The sequence below is a fragment of the Babylonia areolata genome, chromosome 35, assembly GCF_041734735.1.
Source record: "Babylonia areolata isolate BAREFJ2019XMU chromosome 35, ASM4173473v1, whole genome shotgun sequence".
Classification (NCBI taxonomy): domain Eukaryota; kingdom Metazoa; phylum Mollusca; class Gastropoda; order Neogastropoda; family Buccinidae; genus Babylonia; species Babylonia areolata.
This window is the reverse complement of record NC_134910.1, coordinates 7,094,155-7,109,940: the sequence shown is the minus strand read 5'-3', so window position 1 is coordinate 7,109,940 and position 15,786 is coordinate 7,094,155. Positions and strand designations below refer to the sequence as shown.

Sequence of the window (15,786 nt, the reverse complement as noted above, 5' to 3'; positions counted from 1 at the left end):
CTTCATTGGCACACATGAAAGTTCTAGTAGTTCTTCAGAGGCTCTGCAGCAGAATCGGTTAGGCATTGGACCTGTGATCCAGTGTCGACCAGTGATCAGGGTTTGAGGCCCCATTTTTAGCATGACGTTTGTGTCCTTGGGAAAACTCTGAAAAGACACTGCATGTGGAGTAGTGATGGCCTGGAGGTAACGCGTCCGCCTAGGAAGCGAGAGAATCTGAGCGCTCTGGTTCGAACCACAGCTCAGCCGCCGATATTTTTATCCCCCTCCACTAGACATTGAGTGGTGGTCTGGACGCTAGTCCTTCGGATGAGACGATAAACCGAGGTCCCATGTGCAGCATGCACTTTGCGCACGTAAAAGAACCCACAGCAACAAAAGGGTTGTTCCTGGCAAAAATCTGTAGAAAAATCCACTTCCATAGGAAAAACAAATAAAACTGCATGCAGGAAAAACTACAAAAAAAATGGCTGGCGCTGTAGTGTAGTGACAACGGGCTCTCCCTGGGGAGAGCAGCCCGAATTTCACACAGAGAAATCTGTTGTGATAAAATGAAATACAGATACAAATTTTCCTCACTCCTTCCAGGTGTAAAATAGTTACCTGACTCTGGTTGGGGAAGGCTAAAGCTCAGTGGTTGGGGAAGGCTAAAGCTCAGTGGTTGGGGAAGGCTCAAGCTCAATGGTTGGGGAAGGCTAAAGCTCAGTGGTTGGGGAAGGTTGAAGCTCAGTGGTTGGGGAAGGCTAAAGCTCAGTGGTTGGGGAAGGCTAAAGCTCAGTGGTTGGGGAAGGCTAAAGCTCAGTGGTTGGGGAAGGCTCAAGCTCAGTGGTTGGGGAAGGTTGAAGCTCAATGGTTGGGGAAGGCTAAATCTCAATGGAAGACTAAAGCTTAGTGGTTGGGGAAGGCTAAAGCTCAGTGGTTGGGGAAGGTTGAAGCTCAATGGTTGGGGAAGGCTAAAGCTCAGTGGTTAGGGAAGGCTAAAGCTAAATGGAAGACTAAAGCTCAGTGGTTGGGGAAGGCTAAAGCTCAGTGGTTGGGGAAGGCTAAAGCTCAATGGAAGGCTAAAGCTCAGTGGTTGGGGAAGGCTAAAGCTCAGTGGTTGGGGAAGGCTAAAGCCCAGTGGTTGGGGAAGGTTGAAGCTCAGTGGTTGGGGAAGGCTAAAGCTCAGTGGTTGGGGAAGGCTAAAGCTCAATGGTTGGGGAAGGCTAAAGCTTAATGGTTGGTGGTTGGGGAAGGCTAAAGCTTAATGGTTGGAAGGCTAAAGCTTAATGTTTGGGGAAGCCTAAAGCTTAATGGTTGGAAGGCTAAAGCTTAATGGTTGGGGAAGGCTAAAGCTTAATGGTTGGAAGGCTAAAGCTTAATGTTTGGGGAAGCCTTAAGCTTAATGTTTGGGGAAGCCTAAAGCTTAATGGTTGGAAGGCTAAAGCTTAATGTTTGGGGAAGCCTAAAGCTTAATGGTTGGAAGGCTAAAGCTTAATGGTTGGGGAAGGCTAAAGCTTAATGGTTGGAAGGCTAAAGCTTAATGTTTGGGGAAGCCTTAAGCTTAATGTTTGGGGAAGCCTAAAGCTTAATGGTTGGAAGGCTAAAGCTTAATGTTTGGGGAAGCCTAAAGCTTAATAGTTGGGGAAGGCTAAAGCTTAATGGTTGGGGAAGGCTAAGCTCTGGAGGAAGGAGAGAATTGGACCCCAGCTTCCTGTGACGAACTCTATGCACAGTGAATATATTTGCATATGTATTTGTATTTCTCCTTTTTTGTCACAACAGATTTCTCTGTGTGAAATTCGGGCTGCTCTCCCCAGACCGGCGTGCAGTTTTGTTTGTTTTTCCTATCGATGTGGGTTTTTCTACAGAATTTTGCCATGGGTTCTTTTACGTGTGCTGAGTGCATGCTGCGCACAGCACCCCGGTTTATCGTCTCATCCGAATGACTAGCGTCCAGACCACCACTCAAGGTATAGTGGAGGGGAAGAAAATATTGGCGACTGTACCGTGATTGAATAAGTGCGCTCAGATTCTCTCGCTTCCTAGGCGGACGCGTTACCTCTAGGCCATCACTCCATATGAATCCGCAGCCCCCAATGGCCATAGAAGGCTGTGAAACCCCCGAAACCTTCAACCTTCAATGTGGAGTATTGGCCTAGAGGTCAGGCATCTGCCCAGGAAGCAAGAGAATCTGAGCGCACTAGTTCGAATCCCGCAGTCTGTGGTGTTTTCTACCCTTCCACTAGACCTTGAGTGGTGGTATGGACTCTGGTCATTCAGATGAGACGATCAACAGAAGTCCTGTTGTTCCTGGCAAATTGTATAGAAAAATCCACTTTGATAGATAGGAAAACAAATAAACTTGCAGGCACAAAAATATACACACACAAAAAAAAAAAAAGGGTGGCACCCTCAGCATGGCGACACACTCTCCCAGGGGAGAATAGCCCGAATTTTACACAGAGGAGTCTGTTGTGACAAAAAGAATGATACAATACTGAATACAAAAGATTAATGCGATACATACAACCCTCCTAAACAATACAAAAGATTAATACGATACATACAGCCTTCTTAAACAATACAAAAGATTAATACGATACATACAGCCTTCTTAAACAATACAAAAGATTAATACGATACACACAACCTTCTTAAACTATACGAAAGATTACTACGATTCAAAGGATTAATGCGATACATACAACCTTCTTCTCCTTCCCTTTCCAGGCGTTTCAGACCCAGCTGGCCAAAACGGACAGCTTTGTCCAGCTGGTGAGGACCAACGCGGAGACGCTGTCCAGCCGTGTGCTGGATCACCTGACCTACCTCATCTCGGAGAAGAAGAAGGCGCGCCACAGCTACCTGGAGCAGCGCAACAGCCTGGACCTCCAGATGTCCAAGGTAACACCGTCAGTCCAGATTCAAGTTCCTTCCCTTTTGCACCTCCTGGACATTATGACAAAGGAGTGGAAAAAAAACCCCAGCTATCAGTATCAGTATGAGTAGCTCAAGGAGGTCACTGCGTTCGGACAAATCCATATACGCTACACCACATCTGCCAAGCAGATGCCTGACAAGCAGCGCAACCCAACGCGCTTAGTCAGGCCTTGAGAAAAAAAATGAAAATAGATAAATAAAATAAGATAAAAATTTGAAATAATAAAATAATAGTAATAACAAATCTGGTGTGTGGCCTCCTGGTGACCTAACATCGATGGTTCCCTGTGGACGGCCGACGCTGGAACTGCGATGGACGAATTTGGGTGTGGCCGTGTATAGGGGAATCTAAATGAGCGGCGTGGGAGTGATGCCGCTGAAACGGTGCAGATGATGGGGCAGCAAAAAAAAAAAAAAAAAAAAAAAAAAAAAAAAGTTACTGAACTGCAAATAGCAACACTTGTATAGCAAATCCAGTGTAAAGTTCTCAAAATTCATGCACACCTGTTGGAAGATATCAAAACAGTCTATAAATTCACTTAGGAAAAACCAATTATCAGCAACACTCAAAAAGCAAATGCAACGTAAAATTTGTATTTAAAAAATCTATTTGAAAAATGCATGTACACATGTTGAAAGGATACCAAAACATTCTATAACTTTGGTTAGGAATATTTCAAAAAAAAAATTTTTAAGTTATGATAAAGCCACCTTTTACACTGATGTACTCATAGAAGGTAGTTCTAACTTGGAAGCTGGGCTTATTATATTTTGATTGAACAGTTATACTCTTTCTAACAGACATTTGCTGTCTTGACAAATTTTGAAATTTACAGCAAAAGTGTTTTTTTGTGAATTTGAAGACATCAGTCTACAAAAATTACAACATGGCTACCCCCGAAAACAGAGTATGGCTGCCTACATGGCGGGGTAAAAATGGTCATACATGTAAAAGCCCACTCATGTACATACTAGTGAACGTGGAAGTTGCAGCCCACGAATAAAGAAGAAGGTGAAGAACATGGCTCAGGTGAAGAAAGCATTGGGAAATCAGTTCAAGTCCTAAATCATTATAATTATATAATTGTGATTACATTATAATGAGGACATTCCATGATGAAATAAAATTCGTCTCCAGTCACTGACAAATTACATTTAGGGATAATCTTTCATCACATGGTATCTTATGGTAACGTCCCAGTTTCAGTCTGTAGTGTGTGATTCCTTCAACCAAATCTCAAAAGTGTGTGTGTGTGTGTGTGTGAGTGTGCGTGTGTGTTTGTGTGGGTGTGTGTGTGTGTGTGTATGTGTGTGTGGGTGTGTGTGCATGTGTGTGTCTTCAGCACCAGGAGGAGGTGCAGAAGAACAAGACGGAGTACTCCCGCCTGATGGACCGGCTGAAAGTGGACCGTGCCAAGTACCAGGACGCTCAGAGCAAAGGTCAGTCCTCTTCCCCCCACCCCACACACACACACACACCCCATCACCAACACCATTACCACTACCATGATCATCACCATCACCATCACCACCACCACGATCACAGCCATTACCACCGCTGCTGTCAGGCTATCTGTTTAGCAGATGTGATGTAGCGGTGTGTGATATGGATTTGTCCGAACACAGTGACTGAACGGAACTGAACTTTCTAACTGAAAAAGTTTGTTGAGGAGCGTGTTGCAGTTTTAATTAAACCATCCATCATTCCATGTGTGTGTGGTAGTGTGTGTGCTTGTGTGTGTCTCTCTTTGAGTATGTGTTTGTGTGAATGTGTGCAAGTGTGTGTGTCCCACTCCTTGCTGGCAGTTATTTTTAGTGTAAAAAAAAAACAAAAAAAAAAACATCTGCATCTTTTAAAAGTATGTTACAGATTTGATTAAACCACCAACTATGTGTGTGTGTGTGTGTGTGCTTAGTGTATGTGAGAGCACACATTCTGTGTGAGCGTGCGTGCATGTGCATGCTTGTGTGTCCCACTCCGCCGCCGCCTCCCCTCACCACCCCTTCCCAAGTCTCTGGCGGTGTGTGGTGGGTACGAAAAGTGGGTGTGTTGTATAGCCTGATAAATGGACTGACAGTGGGTGAGCTGTATAGCCTGACAAGTGGACTAACAGTGGGTGTGTTGTATAGCCTGATAAATGGACTGACAGTGGGTGAGCTGTATAGCCTGACAAGTGGACTGACAGTGGGTGAGCTGTATAGCCTGACAAGTGGACTGACAGTGGGTGAGCTGTAACCTGATGAGTGGACTGACAGTGGGTGAGCTGTAACCTGATGAGTGGACTAACAGTGGGTGAGCTGTATAACCTGACAAGTGGACTGACAGTGGGTGAGCTGTATAACCTGATGAGTATACTGACAGTGGGTGAGCTGTATAGCCTGACGAGTGGACTGACAGTGGGTGAGCTGTGTAACCTGATGAGTGGACTGACAGTGGGTGAGCTGTAACCTGATGAGTGGACTGACAGTGGGTGAGGTGTATAGCCTGATGAGTGGACTGACAGTGGGTGAGCTGTAACCTGATGAGTGGACTGACAGTGGGTGAGCTGTAACCTGATGAGTGGACTGACAGTGGGTGAGCTGTATAGCCTGACAAGTGGACTGACAGTGGGTGAGCTGTATAGCCCGATGAATGGACTGACACTGGGTGAGCTGTATAGCCCGATAAATGGACTGACAGTGGGTGAGCTGTATAGCCCGATGAATGGACTGACAGTGGGTGAGCTGTATAGCCCGATGAATGGACTGACAGTGGGTGAGCTGTATAGCCTGACAAGTGGACCGACGCCCAGCCTGCTCCTTGTGACCTTGTCGCTAACTGCAGTCTCTTTGTTTTTTCCGTTCCGCTCCTCGCAGCCAAAAGGCCGCAGCTCCGAGGTCCCCAGCCTTTCTTCAGTAAGGCTTTGTGCTCTAACTCACGACTGCTGTTGGCAGTTCCATTTGGTTGTCGCCGCTTGGTTTTTATAAACCTGTATGCTACCTTTGTTTGTTTGTTTTTTCTCTTTTTTTTTTTCTTTTCATTTTGTAGCTGATTGCCTTTTCTGTTAATTTCATTGACAGAGTTAACTTTGAGGGGTGAATTAGGTCGATCCCATATTCAGGATGGTGGCAGCAAGAGGGTAGGGGTTTTCTTGCGCTGTGACAAGTATGTTCAAGGCAAATGTATCATTCTTGCTCGTGCCAGTTGTGTGTTTATTCAGTTATCCAGGGTACCAAATACTTTTTTTTTGTTTTGTTTTGGGTTTTTTTTGTTTTTTGCTGCCCCATCATCTGCACCGTTTCAGTGGCATTACTCCCACGCCGCTCATTTAGATTCCCTCATAGACGGCCACAACCGGGTTCATCCGTCGCAGTTCCAGCGTCGGCAGTCCACAGGGAACCATCGATGTTAGGTCGCCAGGAGGCCACACACCAGAGGAGACCCTGCACTGCTGCTGAGTCACTTTGGTGGTGTTCAGTGTTGCCTGTTCTGTTTTAACGTACTTAGGACACCACCTACTAAGCCGCCCTACTAACGACAATAATGGCTTAGTCGCGGAGCCAGACTGAGTGAGCATCCCTCCTAGAGTGGAGACCGCCACCACGTCCCTCAAACAACAGCTCCCCATGAATCTGCCGACACTGACGACATTGATAGGACTCACCCCAAGCACGGAAGTGGAGTGGAGGGGTATCGAAACTGAGGTCAGGGTGCCAAGTACTTTACCTGTTCACTGCCTACATGACGGTGTTAACCCGTCAAGTTGCAGTTGCGGCTGTGTTGTCTACATGATGGGGTTGACTTTTCATCGGGCAGGCATTCCTGAATTTCCCCTCAGCCAGAGAGAAGAATTGTATCATAACTGCTGTCCAGCCCAGAGGAAGACTGTATTTAGGTCGGTCCGCGGCCACTGTGACTGTGGTTAACAACGCAGTCCAGACCCATAATTTGACCATTTTCAACTCGCTCGTTTCACTACCAAACTTAATTAAATGACACCAATCTTATACTGGAATAAAGTTTATTCTTTCATCTATCTTCCTGTGGTATTTGTTTTTATCATTTGAGTCAAACTGGTATTTGCCGGGCGTTCAAACACAAAGGGTGTCGCGTCGATTTTTACTGCGGTGACAGACTCCGCCGTGCTTGCCGCGCGAGCAGAATAACATGTGTGTCACTCGATCGTTTCGCGCTGCATTGTTTGGCCATGTATAAACTTAGAAACTATATCACTGGCAAGCCAGGATTCTCAAGTTTTGATTGGCTAGAAATTTGTTGGGGTTTTCACAGAAAGTAGATCTGAAAGTCGCAGCGAAAGTGTGAGACTGATGTTTGCGACCCTATAACATACGAACCAGTGTTTCAAATCACGAGCAAATTACAAGAAAAGAAAGTTTAAACTATGCACTTTCAAATGCAATTCATGGCTTTTCTATAAAGAAAGAGTCTCGAACGCGCTTTGGAAGAAAAACGAGTGACCGATTTCGGATCCCGCAACGCTGCTCGACCATGGCGGCGATCGAAGCCGTCTGCTCGTCATCATCGTTTGAAGAATGGAAAACACGCCAACTTACAGGTTTGTAAGCAAATTTTTTTTCAATATGTTTATTTTGAAAATAAATCTAAATCATATTTTTTTTATATTTTTGTGGGTTTGGATGAATCCTAACAACTTTGCTTCAGCAGTGTTGATGTGTAACTGGGAACAGTAACGCTTCGTCAGTCACGTTATTTTTTAGCACAATTATGATCTTTTATTCAAAAATTTACCGCGATCGACAGCTGTATCTAGAAGATGAAGTGTCAGATTATTCAGTAATTTTTTGTTGTACAAGGGTTTTGAGTTAGTGAGAGCGGATTGATGGTTTAATATTGTGACCGACGTCGGACAGCATGGGAACACATGTATCTTTCCACTTCTGTTCTGATCATCAAACGCCAAGACAATTTCACGCGTCTGTGTGTGTGTGTGTGTGTGTGTGTGTGTGCGCGCGCATTAGTATGTATCTTATATACTAAGAGTGTATGCACAGAGTTAGTGTCTGTTGAACTGATGTAGCATGCATACATGAGGTTGCCTGAGTATGGATTAGTTAGTGTGTGTGTGTGTGTGTGTGTTTGTGTAAATGATGTAAAGAATAAATAACTTATATGATCAGTAAACATGAAATAAGTTTAAGATATGTTGTTACATAAAACTTACATCAATTTAAGTGAAACCATTACAGTGGAGTAGTAATGAAATTAGTAGAGCATGTATCAGTGCACATCCATCACACACTCATGCACACACACATATAAATGATATATATGCAAAAGCATCTATGAAATGAAAAAAAAAAAGTATTTTAAAGCATTAGAGCTGTCTCAAATTTCATGACTGTGTATTTCAGATGATGATCAGTATAAAGCCTTAAGGGCGACTGTTGCAGACAGTGGACGAGGAAGACCACCATCAGCACCCAAGGTTCCATCCAACAACAAACTCTTGATGCAGTTTAATATGTTAAAGCATCAAGAAAACAAAACCTGGGGGGAAATGGAACATTTTCTACACAAATTGTTCCCAGAGTGTACCTTTCCACGTGTGGTGTCAATAGTTAAGGAATTCAGCAAGTGTGAAACGATCAGTGGTGCTGAATGTTTTTTTACAAGAAAGGAAAGATTCATGCATCTTCCCTGGCCCCTCCTGTCAGAAGTTTGGAATTACACGTGCAGATCTTTTGAAAGGAACTGTAGAGGACTGTGAGGCTTTACTCAGTTGTCCTATTGGTCTTGTGTCTGAAGTATGTCACTTAGCTAGGATATTGAGGATAAAGGATGCAACATTGCATAAATGACACCTGGTCAGAGATTTGCCACCAGCCCAACAGCTCAAATTAAAACTGGGGAGGCACAGAGCAGATGAGGCTCGCCTGCGTAAACCAGGGGGAGAGAGTGCACTTCAAGATTTTTTAGAACTTCCTTTTGAAAGTGCAGAGGTCATCAGAGACAGCAGGAAGAAGCAAAAAACTGTCAAACAGCTACCTCCTACTTCAGACCCAGAGCCAGCATGCAGCAAAGAAAAAAATGAGGACATTATCACACAGGAACTAAGAACAACGACAGAGGAGGTGTCATTTCTTAAGGCAAAACTGAGTGAAAAAGAAAGGGAACTGCAAATCAAGGATGCTGAAATGACTGGACTTCTGTTATGTCAAATATGCACATTTACAATTACTCTGGTGATATCTGACAGCATAGTATCATCATGATTGTAAAAAACTTGCTCATTTGTTACTAAAAACCATATACTTTGTGACTGTTTTCATTGTTATTTGCATTTCTGATAGCATTAAGTCTTCCAAAAAACTGTATTCTACATGCTTTTATGAACATGCACATATCTGAAATGTTTTTGTAGCATGAAAACTTTCTGAGATATCAGCATTATAAGTCAGCATGTTATCACTGTAAAATCAGGCCATTCGACACTTGACAAAACTGAATATTTTGCTATTTTGAAGGCACTGTCTCTCTCTAAGCATGTTCTTGAGTAGGCCAGAAAAAATTCAGCATAAACTAGGTATTGGTGGAACCAAGTACAGCAAAGAACAATGTGGTAAGTCTTCATCTTAAAATTTTATGACAGTCTAAAAATAGCAATTCGTTAAATCTGTCAAAACGCGTCATTTTTGCACATTTTTAGACGCCGTTTTCTTAAAAACTACTGGGTATAATGCAATGAAAATTTGCATGTGAACTTAGTTTTTTATGTTCTCTCCAATGGTGTAATTAGTTTTTAGATATGTTGAATTTCAAAATTTAAGTGGTCCTACCTACTGTATTTCAATCATGAAAAAAAACCCACAAAAAACCCAAAAAACCATGAACACAGTCCTAATATGGTGCGTGGCATGATCTGCGGCTCCCAGACCTTACAAATTATTGATCACAAATGATTAGTGACCTGTTCATGATTAACGAAAATTAACCACCCGTATTTATTTTCTTTTTATTGATATTCATAAGAAATGATTGAGGTGTTTACTTGCTGTGAACGTGTTCTAAGATACTTGACAGTTTGTATTCCTTGACAGCTTTTGTAAGATCTTGAGAAATGAATGAGAATACACCGTGATGATAAGCAACCAGTGTATAATCCAGCTGCTTGGCTGTTTCTATCAGAGTATTTATGGTGGGTTTTTTTTTGTTTTTGTTTTTTGTTTGGTTGGTTGGTTGGTTGGTTTTTGTTTTGTTTTTTTGGGGTTTTTTTGTTTGTTTTTTCTTCTTTATAAATGTCCATTAAGATGCTGTTGTTGTTGTAAAATGTCAACCTATCAAAATGGAATTTTAAAAATGTTTAAAAAAGAAAAAAAGATCTGTGGCTCAAAACATTGACCAGGTAGTTGCCAGCCCAATCAGTGATTGAAGCAATGTCAGCATACACACACACACACACACACACACACACACACACACTCACGGCAGACAACATCTAGAGGTTTCGCTTGAATTGAAGCCAATCTTGGTTGAATTCAGGCAAGCAAAGCTGGATATGAGGACCTAGATTACACTGGAGACATGGACTGTTTTAGACATGGACACAAATTGTGGTAGATCACGAGTTACTGGTACCTGCTAATGTTGAAATATTTTGTGTGGAGCATTGGCGAGGGTGTGCGTGTGTGTGTGGGGGGGGGGGTGGGGGTGGGGGGGGGCGCGGGGGATGAGGCCAAGGGGCATTTGAAAGGAAAAAAGTGAGTGCCAGAAGAACATCACACTCACTCACTCTCTCACTCATTCCCTCGACCGCTGGGGTCGTTGGGGGGGGACATGAGGAAGATGTCACAACTCGCCACGCCGTTCTGTTGCCAGCTGTCATGAGGAGATCTGGCATCATCATTTTGGTCCATTCCTTGACGTTGTCGGACCAGCTCTTTCTCTGCCGCCCCCGTCTGCGCCCTCCCTCTACAGTCCCTTGCAGGATGGTTTTGGAGAGGGTGTTGTGTCGTATGACGTGACCAAACCATGCCATCTTCCGTCGTTTGACAGTGGCCAGCAGTGGTTCTTGGGGCCCAACAAGGTTGCTGACCAGGCTCCGCACATAGTCGTTTGTCTTGTGCTCCTTGTAGGAGATTTGTAGTAGTCTCCTCAAGCACTTGGTTTCGAATGCTTGGATTCTTCTTTCTGTTTCTGCCATCAGTGTCCATGTCTCACATCCATATAAGAGGATGGAGACCACCAGTGACTTGTAGAGCAGGAGAACATCATTCATTTTTCCATTTCCATTCATTCTCCTGCCCGGGATGGGCGTAGAGGAGACATGAGGGACGATTCCATAGTCAGACGACGCCATCCGGTTCTATCTTCTGCCTGTCGTATCAGCGTAGCGCTATCCATATTGGTCCATTCCTTGATGTTGTCCATCCAGCATTTGGCTTGCCTCCCTCTTCGCCTACCACCCTCTAGCGTTCCCTGTAGAACTGTCTTTTGCAGTGAATTGTGGCGTGGGAGAACATCAAAGGGACGCCAAAAAAAAAGGAAGTGGAGGAGGAAGGGAGAGAAAGAGGGGGTAGGAGGTAAGGGGCTTTGATGATGGTACACATTTGTGCAAAGTCTGATGGCTTTCATTGCTATTTTAGCTCTTGAGTTGCAATGCCTTGGGACACAAGGACTTCATTTGCTGGGGGTTCTCTTTGTTTGCGTGCTTGTTTCTGTTCCTATTTCTTTATTTACTGAAACATTGACACTGATAGAGGTATGTTTTATGTATCAAGAAATGTAAAATCACACAGCTTTTTATGACATACTTTTTGTTTCAACCAGCTCAAAATCATGATGTGTACATCCCATAATTTCAAAAGTGCATGTAACAGGGAGCTTTGGAGAGGGAGAAAATGTCAGCGGCTGAGCCAGTAATATGTGTTGCAGCAAGGACTTTGCAGCAAGGATTGTACAGAGTATCTGTGGCAAAACAGGATTTTTCCTCTTTACAGCATAGACAGACGTTGCCCTGCTGCTAGCACTTTGTGGAAGTAACTGTAGCTCTTAACATTTAGATTTTTTCCTTGTTTAGTAACCAGAGCTTTTGTTCTGATTTGGGGAAAAAAACAAAAACCTGTTGAACTTTTTGTTTTGAGTTAGAATTGCAAAACCTGTTAACCCTTTCACTGCCAAACTGGCATTTATGCAGCAGCTGGGTAGAGGACCTATGTCACTGAAGGGTGACCAGATCATGGGTCTGGTATCCATTAACATACTAGCTGTTTATTTTCGGTGGTAGGATAGGCACACGGCGGTTTCGTGATGTCCCTCCGTGGGCGCTGATGGACTTCTTATAAGAAGTGAACATTTTTAACCAGATTTGAAGGTTTTAAACTATGGAAGTTTTTTTTTTAAACTTTGGAGTGGAAAGTTTGAAGTGGTGACTCGTTTTAATTGTTTGTTTTTTTTATCATTGTAGTAGTTATTAACGCGGCGATAGCCTTGAGATGGCCTTCGTGGTTGGCGAGGCTCTAAGCACCATCATTTCATTTCATTTCATTTCAGGCCAAATCTTCTACACATCACAGGGGAGGGGGAATCCCCAGCTATTCTTAGACCATACTTTCTGTGTTCATAGCATAAGGGGATTTTGCACTCTGAATTGACTGGCGGTGAAAGGGTTAAACATTGTTTCTTCTTTGCAGTAAATATATTCATGGTGAAAATCAGTATCAGTATCAGTAGCTCCAGGAGGCATCTCTGCGTTCGGTCAAATCCATATACGCTACACCACTTTTGCCAAGCAGATGCCTGACCAACAGCGTAACCCAATGCACTTAGTCAGGCCTTGAAAAAAATAAAATAAAATAAAAATAAACAATTATAAAAAAAACAAAACAATAAATAAAAAAAATAAAGTAAAAATAACAATTAAAAAAATAAATAAATAAAGAATAAATAAAAAAATAAAAAAAATAATAATAACAATAAAAATAAAATAAATAAAGTAAAACAACAAAAATAAATAAATAAAACAATGATAATAATAATAATAAATGGATAAATAAATGAATAATAAATAAATAAATAAAGATAAATACATAAAAATACTACTACTAACGATAATGATATTTAAAAGGCACAAAATCTTGATTAAGTCAACTCTAGGCGCGCGCGCACACACACACACACACACACACACACACACACACACACACAAAAGAAAAAAAAAAAGAGACAAATAAGCAAATAAATGTAAAACATGCAGACACACGTTCACATGGTGTGAAAAACAAAACAAAACAAAAAAACAAAACAATGTTTGACTGTCTGCGACCCCCCACCCCCCACCCCCACACCCCTCCCACCCTCCTCCTACACACCACACACACACACTTGTCGACAGGCAAGGGCAAGGTGGAGGACTTCAAGTCGAAGTACGTGCGGACGATGAGCCGGGTGCACCAGATGCACAACGACTACGTGCTGGCCATGCAGCAGGCCAACAGCTTCCAGGAGACCAACCTGCACCTGCTGCTGCCCGCCACCCTGGACTGCCACCAGGCCGTGCAGCTGCTCTACATCCGCCACATGTCAGTGTGTTTGTGTGTGGGTGTGTATTTGTATTTGTATTTCTTTTTATCACAGCAGATTTTCTCTGAGTGAAATTCGGGCTGCTCTCCCCCCCCCAGGGAGAGCGCGTCGCTACATACGGCGCCACCCCTTTTTTTTTTTGTATTTTTTCCTGCATGCAGTTTTTTTAATGTTTTTTCCTATCAAAGTGGATTTTTCTACAGAATTTTGCCGGGAACAACCCTTTTGTTGCCGTGGGTTCTTTTACGTGCGCTAAGTGCATGCTGCACACGGTACCTCGGTTTATCGTCTCATCCAAATGATTAGCGTCCAGACCACCACTCAAGGTCTAGTGGAGGGGGAGAAAATATCGGCGGCTGAGATGTGATTCGAACCAGCGTGCTCAGATTCTCTCGCTTCCTAGGCAGACGCGTTACCTCTAGGCCATCACTCCACAGTGTGTGTGTCAAATTGTGTCAGCATTTACTTACACCCATTTCTCGGCATGTTCATTGCTCATGACTGTAAGACAGTCAAAATGTATTGACATTTACTTAGTGTTTGCAGCAATTTCACTATGCCAGACTGTAGGTTAAGTCAGACGGTGCAGACACTGACCCTGTTGATTGTGTCAGACTGTAGGTTAAGTCAGACGGTGCAGACACTGACCCTGTTCATTGTGTCAGACTGTAGGTTAAGTCAGACGGTGCAGACACTGACACTGTTGATTGTGTCAGACTGTAGGTTAAGTCAGACGGTGCAGACACTGACCCTGTTGATTGTGTCAGACTGTAGGTTAAGTCAGACGGTGCAGACACTGACCCTGTTGATTGTGTCAGACTGTAGGTTAAGTCAGACGGTGAAGACGCTGACCCTGTTGATTGTGTCAGACTGTAGGTTAAGTCAGACGGTGCAGACACTGACCCTGTTGATTGTGTCAGACTGTAGGTTAAGTCAGACGGTGAAGACGCTGACCCTGTTCATTGTACCAGACTGTAGAGAAGTCAAGACGGTGCAGACACTGACCCGGTTAGCTCCCTGTTTGCGGTGCAGCAAGCTGGTGATGCAGGACGTGGCCCAGCTGACAGACTTCAGCCAGGAGCCGTTCCAGGAGGTGTCAAGGGGCATCACCCAGGCCCTGGACTCCATCCCCACCAAGGACTACTGGACCTCCTTCATCGACAAGTACAGGTACACCTGGCCTCTCACCTGGACTGGACGTGGGGTTGGGTTGGTTGGGGGAGGGGGGGGGGGGGTTGATGGTAGTGGTGGTGGTTATGGTCATAGCAGTGATGGTGATGGTGGTCGTGATGATAGTGGCGGTTATAGCATTGTGATAATGGTGGTGGTTATTATGTGTTGGTGATAATTGTAATGGTGGTGTTGATGTTTGAGGTGATGATGATGATGGTAGGTTGTGGTGATGATGATGGTGGTGGTGATAGTGATGATAATGATGGTGGTGATGGTGGTGGTGGTGATGATGATGATGATGATGGTGGTGGTGGTGATGATGATGGTGGTGATGGTGATAGTGATGATAATGATGGTTGTGATGGTGGTGGTGGTGATGATGATGGTGGTGATGGTGGTGGTGGTGGTGATGATGGTGGTGGTGGTGGTGGTGGTGGTGGTGATGATGAGGATAATGGTGGCAGTGATAATGATGATGGTGGTGAGTGGTGGTAATGATGGTAGTGATGATGATGGTGGTGGTGGTGATGGTGCTTGGTGGTGGTGGTGATGATGGTGGTGGTCATAAGGATGATGGTGGTGGTGGTGAGGATGGTGGGTGGTGGTGATGATGATGGTGGTGGATGGTGGTGATGATGGTGGTGGTGGTGGTGGTGGTGGTGATCAGGATGGTGGGTGGTGGTGGTGATGATGGTGGTGGTGGTGGTGGTGGTGGTGGTGGCAGTAATGATGGTGGTGGTTATGGAGATGATAATGATGGTGATGGCGATGTTAGTGGTGGTTACAGTGATGATGGTGGTGGTGGCAATCACAATGGCAATGATGGTGATGGCGATGATGGTGGTTGAAGTTATGGACATGACACGAATGTGTGTGTGTGTTGTGTGTGTGTGTGTGTGTTCCTGTGCTTGTGTGTGTGTGTGTGTGCCCATGATTGTGTGTGTGTGTGTGTGTGTGCCTGTTTTGTGTGTTTGTGGGTGTATGTGCCCATGCATGTGCGTGTGTCTGTGCGTGTCTGTGTGCAGGTCTGAAGCTCTGGAACCTATTCAGTTTGAGTTTGATTCCAATCTAATGGACGACTACACAGGCTGTCTGAAGGCTGCAGAACTAGAGCTGGATGACTTCACCTTTGAAACCTTGAGACATAGGTG

At 44.1% G+C, this 15,786-nt stretch overlaps 1 protein-coding gene across 1 annotated transcript in view; it reads left to right on the top strand.

The window, feature by feature from the left end:
* The window catches only part of LOC143277840 (tyrosine-protein kinase Fer-like), a 65,804-nt gene that overhangs the window by 8,820 nt on the left and 41,198 nt on the right, over window positions 1-15,786 (top strand). The window contains 5 exon segments of the mRNA XM_076582754.1: window positions 2,713-2,886; window positions 4,266-4,362; window positions 13,275-13,461; window positions 14,495-14,632; window positions 15,661-15,783. Of these exon segments, the coding sequence (XP_076438869.1) occupies window positions 2,713-2,886; window positions 4,266-4,362; window positions 13,275-13,461; window positions 14,495-14,632; window positions 15,661-15,783 (719 nt within the window).